Source organism: Equus caballus, chromosome 10 (genome assembly GCF_041296265.1).
Source record: "Equus caballus isolate H_3958 breed thoroughbred chromosome 10, TB-T2T, whole genome shotgun sequence".
Taxonomy (NCBI): Eukaryota; Metazoa; Chordata; class Mammalia; order Perissodactyla; family Equidae; genus Equus; species Equus caballus.
The window spans coordinates 82,145,467-82,159,487 of record NC_091693.1 but is presented as its reverse complement, the minus strand read 5'-3'; the positions used below and the strand labels follow the sequence as shown (position 1 = coordinate 82,159,487).

Sequence of the window (14,021 nt, the reverse complement as noted above, 5' to 3'; positions counted from 1 at the left end):
GGGACCATGCCTCAGAGCTCTCTTCAGAATAAACGCAAGTTTTCTCTTTCTCTATAAGCTAGGAGTCCTTGACGGTAGCAGGACTCGTTTGGAGTGGGGCACTTAGAAACCAGCTTTAAGGAATTCAAAACAGTAAGTGGAAGAAGTCTGAGAGGAGTGGATTCAGTGAGCTCGGAGGTACAGTCATGTACCACATAATGCTGTTTTGGTCAAAGATGGACTGCATAATATGACAGCAATCCTAAAAGATTAGTGCTAGATAGCCTGGTAGGCTCTCCCATCTAGGTTTGCGTAAGTACACTCTGTGATGTTCACACAACAATGAAATCACCAAGACACATTTCTCAGAAGATATCCCCTTTGTTAAGCAACACGTGACTGTAATTGAAAAAGCAAATATACTAAAGGCCAAATAAAAATGAAGCCACTTGTTTGACGGCTGCTGAGAATTAGATTTTAAGAGAAGAAAAGTAAGGGGTCAAAAGTTGGATGACAAAAAGATACAACAACAAACACCCTCACAGTGTTTTAAAAATTGGTCACAGTAGAATATGAAGCAGAGATAAAGGAGAAAAGGATATTGCTCAGAGTATGGGAGAGCTAAAGGCATGTCTGATGGGCATTCTTCTGAGAGTACATTTATGCCAACTACCCAGCTTTTGGAACAGTAAGCAAAAGGTTAAGTAGCCTATTTGCATTTACACTCTGTTTCCCGAACAGTAGCAAGCAGATTATTGGTGGTTAAATCCCTAACGTAAGTGAGGGATTTGGAGATCAAATATTTCTGGAATTCCTGTTCTTTGCCAGAGAGTGGAGATGCTGGTGTGCCCTCAAAGAAAAAAGATATGAAAAACACACACAGAGAGCAAACTTTTATAGCTGTTTGAAAGATTGTCTGTTTTAATTCTTAGAATATGTATGAAAGAATATTATTGCCCGTTTTGTAGAAGAAGAAACTGAGATTCAAAGAGGTTATGTAACTTCCCCAGATCCATATAATCAGTGAATGGTGACCTCAAAAACCCTTGTTCCTCCTAAAACTGCCCCCTACTTCTATTAGGTCATGACTGAGAAGACAGATAAGAAATAGAACCAATAAGTGCCTAGAAGTTCAGAAGAGAGACTGAAGGACGGGGGAAGTCTTCACTGAAGAGATGGAAATTTCCTGTTGAAAGGGTCCTATTTAGACAAGGGGAGGGCTTTCAATATAAAAAGAGGTTCGTTATCTAGAAGTGGACAAAATGTAGTCAATTAAAGTATCTTGGATCTAAGTGTTTGCTAAACATTTTGAGGAGAAATAGTGAAAAATAGCCAGTGTTTAGATAATTTTAGACTATCAAGAATCATTTGAAAATGTGGCTCCTATCTGTTCACTCAAGGCCAAAGATATTTTAGGTTTAAAAACCAGTCTCAAATTCTAAACCATTTATTAATAATTTAAACTTTATACTAAATTATCTTGGAAAAGCTGGAACTCAAATACAGTCATTTTTTAATCTGGCTCCTCTGTACAATATTAAGGCAGTCTCTAATTTAGTAAATAAACACCTGTGAAAATTGCAGTGCAACCTCTATTAATATGATTTAAACCATGTTATGTGTTCTCCTGAGATATGCCAGATTAATGAATTATCCAAGCCTTGGTGGAAAATGACCTGCTGAAAATGAAAGTAGAATTCATAACTAAAAGCAGCCAAAAAAGCAGCTAATCTTAACCCTTCATTTTACAAATAAAGAAAGTGGAAATAGGTTAAAAGGTAGGTTGTATTTATTATTTTAGATCACGTCACATCCTTATAACTTGAGTACTATTAAAGGCTTTGTTTGATTTCTATTTTATTTCAAATTATATTACAGTCAAATGTGGGAGGTTTGGGGTTTTTTTTCCTGTTTATGCTTTGAATGGCATGTTTGGATGACTGGCCTAGATCTGGCATTCTGAGTTCTGTGCCAACAAAAATGTCAAGTGCATTTGCCTTTTAATTACATGCAGTGCCTGGATTTTAATATTCCAGTTTTTTCCCTGAAGAAGAGACTTTCCTGGTCCTGTAGTTTATGAGAGGCAAAAAAAAGAAAAAAAATCACTGACATTATCATGAAGCTTTTTTCCCTTAACATCTCCAGATAGACACATATATCATTTTATAAACATTCACCTTAAGGTTCAAATTTATTTGTTCTGTGGACTACTTTGTTACAAACTCTGTGTGGATATGTGATTCAGCATTGTTTGTTTTAACTTACTCCTTTTATTTTTCAGTAATCTTCAGCTCACTCTGTTTTACTCTGAATAGGCCGTTGCTCCTTGGATGTGCCACACGTAATAATCAGTAGAGGGAAGATGTGATTCCTGATCATTTACACTTTCCTTTCCCTTCCAATACCTTTAGCATAAATGTGGTCCAGCTCGTTATTCCCCAGGGTCATGGCATTATATTATTGGTCTTCTTATTTTTTTACTTCCCCAAGTTAATTTTAATTCTACTCTATTGTTATTTTCTCATCTCCTTTATTACTTAAGGTTAAAAAAAAACTTCTTTATCGACTAGACAGCCCCATAGTCTCTGAACTCCCTTTAAGGCCCAGTCCATAGACAAGGCATTCAAAGCATTTTGCTATTGATATGCTACACTCTCTCATCGCAATAAGAAGTCCACCATCCACCTCCGTGTTTTCTTCGGAGAGGTTTTCCCTCCCATTTGAAGCACGATGAGAGCTCACTGTGTACACTATCTCATCCCCCATTTTAACTCCCAGTATAGAGTTTCTCACGATCACACGATGCTTGTTTCCTTGTGCATCATCTGCTTCGCAGCACAGGCATGTAAACTGCACAAGAGCAGAGTTATTCTCTGTCTTGTTCACTGATGATTCTGTAGAGCCTAGAAATATGCTGGGCACGTGCCAAGGACAACAGATAATTTATTGGTGAAAGGATGGAAACCCATGCCTTCTTCATGGATTTAAGATGGGGCATGGAATTTATATTTTCCTCTTTTTTTTTCTTCCCAATCTTTTATACCTTCCTCTAAGAACCCTCCCAGATTCCATCCATCCATCCATCCATCCATCTATCTTTTTTCTAGAAAGGATTTGATCTAACTGCCAATTTATTTGTATTTCCCTGTCTCCAGCTTTACTTGTTTCTTTTTGTTGGGTAGTGTTTGAGGTTGCTGCCTCTCTGGTATCTCTCTCTCTCTTTGAGAAGATAGTGGTGAAAATATTCCCAATGCGGGTGACTAATCACATTTTTCGCAAGTAAAAGTGCCAGATGGGAGTTAGGAAGCATGGGCTACATTTTTAATTGTGTTAATAACTAATACTGTGACCGTGAAAAAGCCGTTTACCTCCTCTGAGTTTTCTTTTAATCTAAAAACCAGAGTTGGACTTTGATGCAGAATGATTCTAAGGATATCAGCAAACCAGATACAATTTTATCTCCCTGTGCAGGAGCCCTGCTGGGACCTCTTTTTGGTACTTGCCATATTCTGCTAATAAGTCTGGTTATTGAAGTGCTTCGCTCTGCTTCTAGATTAGACACTCTCTGAAGGAAGAACATTTGTTCATCTCTCTAGTTTTCAGCCTAGTACAGCCTTTCGTACCCCTGAGGTGTTCAGCAAATACGTGATAGATGATGAAGAAGAACATTGATGTCTCTGTATTTTTAGAAATTGCACTTCTCTCCATTTGATGCTATTTATTTGAACCCATATCAGCTGTGGTTCAGATCTCTAGATTTGGAAAAAGAATTTCATCTGAATTGAATTATATACATCCTAACACTCTCTGAGACATTATACCATGTATCACATATTATCTTAAGCACTTTATATATTGTAACACTTTTAATCTTTCCATCAACCTACAAGGTAGGTAGGTATCTTTATCCTTTCTATCTTACTCATAAGAAAACTGAGGAATGCAGTGGTTAAATAACTTATTCAAGGCCACCTGGCTAGTTCCACCTGGCAGAGCTGGAACTCAAGCCCAGATCAATGGTTTTATTATAATAAAACTATTTAGTGCCACCTGATTAGAGTGTTCCCCATTAGTATATTTTCCAGATATGTTGAACTTCTTTACCAACTTCTACTCTGTAGAACAGAATTTTCCTTAAAGCACGGTCATAGATTTCATAAATTAATTCAGTTAACTCTAGCATTAATGTGTTTGTTTCAAAAATGTTAAAACTTTAAACAATATATTGTAGTTGATGTATGCTTTTATGTAGAAAACACACTTTGACAAATGTACATTTTTACTTGTTATTCATTCATTAAACTGAAGTGTTGGTCACTGTGTAAATCATTGGATGTAAAAAAGATGAATGAGATTATATCTCTGTCCTCACTTGTCTCCCAATCTAGTATATGTTGCAGACATTGAAAGATATTTGCAACACAGATTCACATGTGGGTTATGGGCAAATAACTAACTGGTGTTTTACAAGTGAGAGTGTAGGTAAGGATAAGGTCTTGGGAAAAATAAAAACATAAAATCCCATGATCTGGGGCCAGCCCGGTGACTGAGTGGTGAAGTTCATGCACTCTGCTTCGGTGGCCCAGGGTTTCACTGGTTTGCATCTTGGGCGTGGACATGGCATCTCTCACCAGGCCATGCTGAGGCAGCGTCCCACATAGCACAACCAGAAGCACTCACAACTAGAATATACAACTATGTACTGGGGGCGCCTTGGGAAGAAAAAAAAATAGATTGTCAACAGTTGTTGGCTCAGGTGCCAATCTTTAAAAAAAAAAAAAAAAATCCCGCAATCTGACTTCCACTTTTGGAAGCCTGGCAGGTTAGGTGCTGGGAGGACCTCTGCAGAACAATCCTACCCAGATAGGACACACCTTTAGATACACTGCTGGGTTCATATCACCCAGGGGAGGTCTCTAAGGACCCATTGTTCTGCCTCTTCCCCTCTCCCCTGCAAGGTAGATGACCGAAGCTGAGAACAGTGAGCAATAGGCAGAAGGAGGGGTTGGTAGTCCCTGAAGGGGGATGCTGAAGCACAATTGCTCCCGAGACACTGATCTGCGGGCTGGTAGTAAGGGGGTTACCCTGCCTGGGACTCCCATGTAGTGCTGGTGCTCTTGAGTAGTGCAAAGGCAGTCTGAGTCCTGTGGTACCTCATGGGTACTGGTAGAAGCTGATGCAAGTTCTTTTTTAAATGAAAGCATCATCAATTTAGGCCTGCAGGATTCCCAGAGACTAACATAAAGCAATTAACTCCCAATCAAAGGTCACCAAGCATTCAGGAAAGTAACTCACTGTGAGAGTTAGCAGAAACAACAGACCTAAATCCCCAAAGGACGGCAGGGACTGGGGTTATCAGGTACGGAATACAGAAAGGCTGTGTACAAAATATTTAAAGAAACAAAGTACAAATCATAAAGCTTAGCAAGATGCTGTCAGGAGTAACTAAACAAAGAACCATTTACAAGGAACCAAATGGGAACTTTTAGGAAGAAAAGGCATACTGGTTCATAAAAAATAACTCTTTGGATGGACTACCTAGTGGCTTTGACAGAAGTGAACAGATAATTTATCAGCTAGACTTTAATCTGAAGAAGTTCCCCACAGCAAAATATAGAGATGAGCCGAGATGCTCAAGAGGAAGAGGCTAGGCATGGGAACATGCCCATCATATATTAACAACATATTAAAGGGCTATAGTAATTAAAACCGTGTTATATCAGCACAGAATAGATATATTGCCTGTTGTAAAATAATGGAAAATCTGGAAGCTAAATTCATGCATTTATGTAGTTTGGATATAGGACAGAAGTGGTTTTGTAGATCATTGGATCGATTCAAAACTTATCCACAGGTAACTGGTGGCTATTTATGCAGGTGGGAATGGGGACCTGAAGTCTCTTCCTACTGCATATCGTACTCAGAAAGCAATTCCAGATGAATCCAGGACTACATATGAAATGCACAGTTTTAAAGCCTTTAGAGAAAAAAGAAAAGATTGTTTTTATGAATTCAAATAAATGACTGATATATTTGGCTTAATTAAAATTAAGAACTGCTATTCATCAAGATACCATAAATAAAAGAAAAGTCACCCATTAGAAAGTATTTGCAGCACATATAAGTGACAAGGGATTAGTATCCACATATAAAATATTTCTATAAACCAATAAGAAAAAGATGAGAACCAAATACAAACAAATGGGTCAAAGTTGTGCACTGAGTATTTCAGGGAAGAAATAGGCATAAATATTTTAAATAAGTATCTCAAAAGATAAATTCAGTAATCAAATGCATATTAGATATCATTTTCTACCACTAACTTGGCAAAAACCACAAAATCTGATAATACAAAGTGTTAAGATGTGATTTAAGTGAAGTTGACATGCACTTCTGTGAGTATGTAAGTTGGTAACAGCTTGATGTTATCTTGTGAAGTCGAATATTTGCAGTCATATAATAGTTGCAGTCAAAATCTACTGGATACAACCCATGGGGCAACAGTTTGTCAGACCCTGAAATAGATGGAGGAGTATTTGAGTAATTGGGGAATGGCTGATGCTTTTCAGTGACTAGGGTATATGATACCCTAAAGGAATTGTCAGTAGATGAGATTGAATAGGTTGATTAAAGCCTAGTTTTGAAAGGCCTTATATGTCATACCAAGAACTTTTCCCTCTCCTCTTGAATGGAAAGCAGTTAAAGGAGTCATTTAATCACATTTGCATTTTAGAAAACTCTTTCTGGTGCCATTATAAAGGATAAATCTGATGGGGCCTATGTGTGAAGCAAAAAGTCTTAGTAAAAAAGCAAGATGACGAGATCTTGATCTAAGTCAGTAAGAAGATGGAATGAAGAATTAAGGACAGATTTCAACAGTAGCTTAACAAATAGACACAACTGTTTTAAGAAGTCAGAGAACACACTAAGGCTCTATTTTATCCAACTATGTAAATTTAACTAAGTGGGAAACTTAATGAAAAATTCATACATAACAAAATATTTGCCCTTCATTAAGATACTTTGAAGCAAAAAACATATTACATTTTTTTAACCTTTAAGTACATTCCTGAAATGTGATAATTATTTATTGCTTTTTTAAAAGGTGTTTCTAGGGGCCTGGGGGGAGGGCGAAAGGGTTTGTAAAGGGGGACATTTGTATGGTGACAGATGGAAACTAGACTTTTGGTGGTGAACCCAATGTAGTGTATATAGAAGTCAAAATATGATGTACACCTGAGAGTTATATAATGTTATAAACCAATGTTACCTCAATAAAAAAGTATTTCTATCATTTCTTCAGAATTGTATGTAACATTTTGAACTGTGGTTTTAAACCACAACAAATTTAGAGACTCTAAGACTACAAGAAGATGCCTTAAGCAGTGTGAAATTAACTTTAAATATTTGTAATATGAATCTATACTTTTATTTCATAGTTGTTTAAAGTCTTCTATTTTCCACATCAGAAATTTTCAGTTAATATCCATATCTTTATTAAATAAGAATAAACTATATTCTAGTTACCGTTTAAACAAAATGTGTGATGTGTAGCTGTTTTCATTTTTCACTAATATAAAACCCTGATAGACTCTGTTTTTTATTGTCAATAACCTAAGACCAGACAAGTTTCATAAGATCAGGTGACATGATGAAGCAAAGTGACTTCAAAGAATCGTTGACTTGAATAATACATGCTTCAAGATGCCCGTAAGGCTTAGCCATCCACTGTGGCAGACTATTTAATTAATAACATGTACTTTACAAAACTCATCATTATATATTTATACAATAGACTGCTAAGATTTTTTTCAGTAGTGTCAGTTCTCTTCTTCATAATTTTTAATTTTTATATCTTGGACCCAAAGGACTAACATCTAAGCTATTTCCAACCAGGGCAGCAGCATCTACTACTCCTGCTACTATTACCACTGTTTCATAGTTTATTAAAACTTTTCCCATCATTATGTCACTTAATATTCCTAAAAGCTATGTAATAAAGGTACTGTTATTATTTTTATTTTTTGATGAAGTACTAATTCTAAGAGATGTTGACTTGCTCATTGTCACACAACAAGAGAAGAAGCCAAGAATTAAAATAGAGTCTTGCTGATATCAAATCTCTTGTATTTTCTATGCTGCTGGAATTTCCCTGCATTTGGATTTGGTGGTAGACTGTGGCAGATAGTAGAAAAGGTTAGTCTTGTGAAGGAATGGCTAGCAGAGAACCTTGAAATATCTGGAGATAATTCAGAAATGTTTGTACCAAATTCATCTTATGCCAGTATCCAAAAACCTCCAAGATTTGGGTCTGATCAAATATATCCTTGTGTTTTTTTTTTAAGACAACTGATTTTCTATATGCCCTTACAGTCTATACCATAGGCAGGTTTAGTGTCATTCTTTCATTCATTCTACCAGTAGTCTTTGTACTGTTGCTCCTTTCCAGGACCTGCTAGAAACACAACGGTAAGCAAAATAAACATGGTCCTTGCTTTCATGGACTTTATCTTGACAGCAGTGGGAACCCATGGGAGGGTTCTAATCAGTGGGGTGACGTGATACAATTGAAGTCTTAGAAATACTCTGTGCTGCAATGTGGGTTTTGATGTGGATTAGGCAGAGAATGAAGTCAAGGAGATAAGACAGGCCGCTGCTGTGTAATCTGGTGAGAGATGATGTTGACCTGAATTAACGTAGTAGCCGCAGAGATGGAAAAAGTAGAGACAAGAGATATTTAGGAAGTAGTATTAGGAAAAGATATTAGGAAGTAGTAGTACTTTGTAACTAATTGTATGTGAAAACAAGTAAAGTGACCAAACATCCCAGTTTGCCCAGGACAATTCCAATTTTTGCCTTTTGTCCTCTCATAATTATTAAAGATATCCCCTTTCACTTGCAAAACCATCCCAGTTTGGATGATAAATTACAGGTTAATTCTAGAGATAAGGAGAGAGAGGAGGATTCAGGATTGATGCCCAGGTTTTTGGCTTGAACAACTGCATAGGGAGCTGTGCCATTTACTGAAAGGGGATACATTAGAGGAGGAACTGGTGTGAGGATTAAGAGTATGAGTTCAAGTTTGGATGTGAGGTATTGAAGGTGACTGTCCTACATTGAAGTCCAGACATGTAACAAGTGTCAGATAAATACGTGGTCAAGAGTTGACGTTGGAACTCTTAGTTAGAGATATTTTGATTTGAGAATGATCAGCATGGATGGTAACTGAAGTGATGGAAATGGATGAAATCACCATGCTAGAAAGTATGAAAGGCAGTGTCAAGAGGCTCAGATCCTTTAGGAACTCAAAGAAGCACCTGTTTTTAAAGGAAGCAAGAAGGGCTCACAAAAGAAATCTGGAAAGGAGAGGCCAGAGTCATAGGAAAACTGGGAGATGACCGAGTAATAGCAGCCTCAGGAAAGGAATATTTGAAGGAGGAGAGAGTGGACAGCAATGTGAAACGCTATCCAGTGGTCACATAAAATGATATGAGAAAACTGCACATTGAACTCCATAACTAGTAAATCATTAGAAATGTTGGTGATGGTGAGTTGGTGGCGTTGGGGGACATAAGCTTGATTATAGGATTTTTAGTAACAATTAGGAAGCGTGTAAACAATTTTCCAGAATTATAACTGAGAAAGAAAGAAAGCGCTCGTGAAATCCCTGAAGGCTTTGCAGAATTTGCAGGGTGCTTGGGTCTCTGAAGCCGCTATGCCATCACCTGATATATTGTACTTAGAGGCTTCCGTCTCTGCTATCCATCATGAAAGTGGAGGAATGGTTTTGTATGATTCCAGCTATTACATAATTTTAATTTTTAAAGTAAATTTGTGTATTTTTTAGGTATTTATGTACTTTCTACCTAAATTTTTTAGGTAGATTATTTTTAAGTAGTGGGAGCAAGAACACAATTTATAAAGTTACTTTAACTATTTTTGCAAGGAAAAAAGCATCTCATAAATTTGCTGAATAAAAATGAAATACTGCCTTAGTTTTTTTCTCCCTATCCAAAGAATTATGCTGCTCTTGGCTTGAGGACACTGGGGACTCTTCGAATATTCTTTGACAGATAAAAAAGGTAAAGATTTATGGCAAAGGAAAGCATTTCTGAAAAAGGTGCTCCACATTGCCTTTGTGTGTGTGCATAAATTATACACAGGGCTCAGAGGCACAGTCATTATAATAGCTTTTGCTCTCTTTGAAGAAAATAGAAAATGCTCACTTAGGGCCTACTGCTTATGTTTCCATTAATGAATCTTCTGAGCTTGAATGATTTTAAATAGGATATTTATGTTCCTTGGTTCTAGTAGGCCAAGAACTAGAAAAATACACGTGATTAAAGTATCTAAAGTAATAAATTAATGCAGACATTTAATTAAAAATACTGTTAGTAGTAGTAGTAATAATGATAATAAAATACGTCATAGCTAAAGACTTTGAGGAAGATTCACAGTCAAGGGAAAACAACCACTAAATCGTATGTTTCTAGAGAATTTGATAACCTTCTGTACCCAAGTTTAATAGTGATGTGGAAACATCAATGAAGAAGTCTTTGCACAAGAGTTGTAATCATGACAGCCAAGCACCTTACCCAACCCAAATGAATGAACTTGGTGTTTTTTCTTTTTTTCTTCATTTGGTAAATATTAATTGAAGTCCTGTGCTTAACAAAGACATATGACTATGACTTCAAAGTAATAACACTGTTTTACGTAATAGATTATAAAAGTCTCACTATTTTACACCCTGAATACACCTGCAGGGTTGTATTTTGGTCGGAAATTTACTTTTGGATTTGGCTTTTTGCTTCTGGAAATATACTTAGATTAATTCATTAGCAAATCTATACACATACTATTATCTGATAATTTTCTGAAGATTTTATGCCATAGTATGTGTTTTATTGAATTAAAATGGGATATTAAAATATATTTACTCATTGAACAAGAACTCTCCCAAAGAGTTTCAGAAACATTTAATTCTGTGAGATGTCAGAAAATCACAAAGGGATTATTATCATTACCCTCAGAAAGCCAAGTGTCACATAGAACCTAATGAGAGTAAGCTTTAATTAGTGAGTAGCGATGTCTTGCAGGCATTGAAGTTTTTGCTAGGAATTTCTACATAATTTTTTTCTCTTCCTAATGAGGCAATAACTGTGTCAAATCAGTCCAATTTGAGAGTTACAAGCAATATATATGTTCTTGTTAGACTTTATATCCAACTTTGGAATATGTTCCACTTGGTTTTTTGTGTGCGTGCCTGTGTGTGTGTGTTTTGGAGAGGAAGATTGGCCCTGAGCTAAGATCTGTTGCCAATCTTCCTCCATTTTGTATGTGGGATGCCACCACAGCATGGCTGGATGAGCGGCCTGTAGGTCCATGCCCAGGATCTCAACTCCTGAACACCAGGCTGCCAAAGTGGAGTGCACAAACTTAACCACTATGCCACTGGGCCAGCCCCTCCACTTGTTTTCATTTTATATATATGTATACATCATATATGATGAAGTATATATATAGATGGATATATATACAGATTTAAATTTGATATATATAGATATAGATATAGATATATGGATATATATATATTATATATAGGTATATACATGATATAAGTATCTATTTCTAAATGTGTAGTTTGGAATGTGGTAATCATCCAACTACCTCTAGTCATAATTAATGAAATTGGAAATTCCCTGAAGCCTGGGTATATAGAAAGTGTGAAGTCAGAAAAGCAAACTCCCTTGCTTACCAGAAAAAACAAGCTGAAGCCCTGCTTTTCCTACTTGAGAATAACAGTCATCAAATACTGGTCCATGGGGAAGCTTTGTTCTATCCAATTGCAGCAGGATAAATTCAAACAGTTATTGTGAATTGTTTTACAAGGTTAACTGTGTTCTCTCTAACACTTTTCTTCAAACTCTGTTTCCTACTTGTTTAGCTTTAGATTACCATTTTATGAAATAGTATTGATATTACTTCTTTTTAACGTCCTACTTGGAAAAATTAAAAGTTAGCAACCTTGTATCAGCCTGCCTTTTGGGGGACTGTGGTGGCTGGGAAACTGGAGCAGATATTTAAATGTGCAGAACTGGGGGTAAAAGCCGGGGGTGGAGGTAATGAAGCCGAGAGAGAAGCTAAAGAAGAAAGAATGGGAATGTAGAAAAATGGATTTTTTTTTTTTAAGGGGGATTAGCATATTATCCTTTGGAGAGGTCTGAGGTTAGACTTAGGGATTCATTTGTTTATTCATTCAGCCACCATCTCTTGACCCTGTGATGGGTGCCTTAAGGCAGTTCCCCAAATTTGGCTCATCCTATGAATCACCTGTTCTCTTGTCACACAGATGCTTAGCAGGAGGGGCTGTGGATCTGAAGACATTGAGAAATGCTGCTTTAGAAGATAAAATATGTGTTAGATTTTGTCTCTGTTCTTGAGCAATTTATCATCTCTCCTTATCTCTCTAAGACTCAGTTGTTTCATCTGTAAAATGTAGATGATGATACTTTCCTTACCAGTTTTCAAGGTAAACGAGGTGAAACAAAAGTGTCTTCAGAGGGCTACTGGAGCTTGTAAATTGATTAGAGTTTATGATTTTAATTGTGTGTGTCTATGGGGATGGTGGTAGCATTGAGAAAGAAAGGAAGTGAGGGGGGATACAAAGAATTAACAACAAAAAGAGCAACGAAAAAAGCCGTTCGTCTTCTCAAAAGCCTATTTCTCAGGTTTATTATCTGGGTTTTATTTGTTGAGAGAATGTGAAATATTCCTTAATGTGTCTGTTTTTCTTTTCTTATTCTTTTCTTCCTCCAAACCAACTATTCATTTCAAATCTTCCGCATCAAATCATAAACTCACACCTCTAGCACTTAGACTAGACGTTTACTTAGTGTCACCCCTTGTGTCCCAGACAAGGGCGGAGACACTACCTTAAAGTGCCGAAGCCAGCACTTTGCGCCTGAGTTGAGGTGTTTGCTGCTAAACAAGTGAGTCTCTAGAGCAACCCCATCTCTTTCCAATGTACAATTTGCTAAAAATCTTGTCTTCTGACTTTTAAGCACATTTGGAGAAAAATAATTTACCATTCCCTTTGATAGTTATTTCTAGGTTTTTGTTTTATTTTTTGCCTTAACAAAACCCCTATTCAGAAAGATTTCCCTTATCTTGACCCTAAATCTCTCAGGCTGTGGTTTAGCTGGCTTCTGTGTTTATACTTTCAGGATATTTTTATTCAAATAAAATAAATAAGTTGTCTTTTGTAGTTAACTTCTAGCTGGGAAGAAGCTTCCTTTGTATAATAATTAGCTGCTTTCAGTAACTCATTTTTTTTGATTCATTTAGCAGCAGCAACAGAAGAACCAGAAGTGATTCCAGACCCAGCCAAGCAGACAGACAGAGTGGTGAAAATAGCAGGAATTAGTGCTGGAATTTTGGTCTTCATCCTCCTCCTCCTAGTTGTCATATTAATTGTCAAAAAGAGGTAAGGCCTGATTTTGTTCTGTCCCACTCACTTACCACTTATAATCGCTAGTTTTTAAACACTTTGTGTTTCCTTGAGCTCTTTTAAATTAGAGCAAACAACAAGAAGAATTTTAGTTTAACCATGTTGCCAGTATCTGAGTCTGTTTTTCATGCTTTTAAAATAAATTCTCATTGGTATTTGCAGTTTAATTTCTGATATAAACATAGATGTTTTGTCAAGTTAACCTTGAAATTAATGTATGAATTTAAATTTCTCAAATGCACAGATACTTGAGATATTAATTTATCTTATATTTGAAGTGTTACTTAATAAGAGTGGCAGAATAAGGATTTAGTATGATAGTTGGGTTATGGTCTATGAATTATTTTGTATTCACTCTATTTTTCTAAATGTTGGCTACAAGTAAGGTATGAGAAGAATATAAACATTACTTTGTGAAATTGTATATTAAATATTCACTGACTAAATATTTCAGTACTTCAATATGAAGTGTCAGTTTTTAAAAAATTGAGCATTATTAGTCTTTTAGACTATATCAACCAATATCGCCATC

The 14,021-nt window shown here is 36.4% G+C and overlaps 1 protein-coding gene across 13 annotated transcripts in view; it reads left to right on the top strand.

The window, feature by feature from the left end:
- Positions 1-14,021, top strand: part of PTPRK (protein tyrosine phosphatase receptor type K) — a 503,420-nt gene that overhangs the window by 448,876 nt on the left and 40,523 nt on the right. For 8 of the 13 annotated variants that reach the window (XM_023651053.2, XM_023651052.2, XM_023651049.2 and 5 more), the window contains exon 14: positions 13,327-13,465. In XM_023651053.2, coding sequence (XP_023506821.1) covers positions 13,327-13,465 — 139 coding nt within the window. The remainder of the gene's footprint in view (positions 1-13,326; positions 13,466-14,021) is intronic. The other 5 variants (XM_023651054.2, XM_070223790.1, XM_070223793.1 and 2 more) reach the window with 1 other exon arrangement.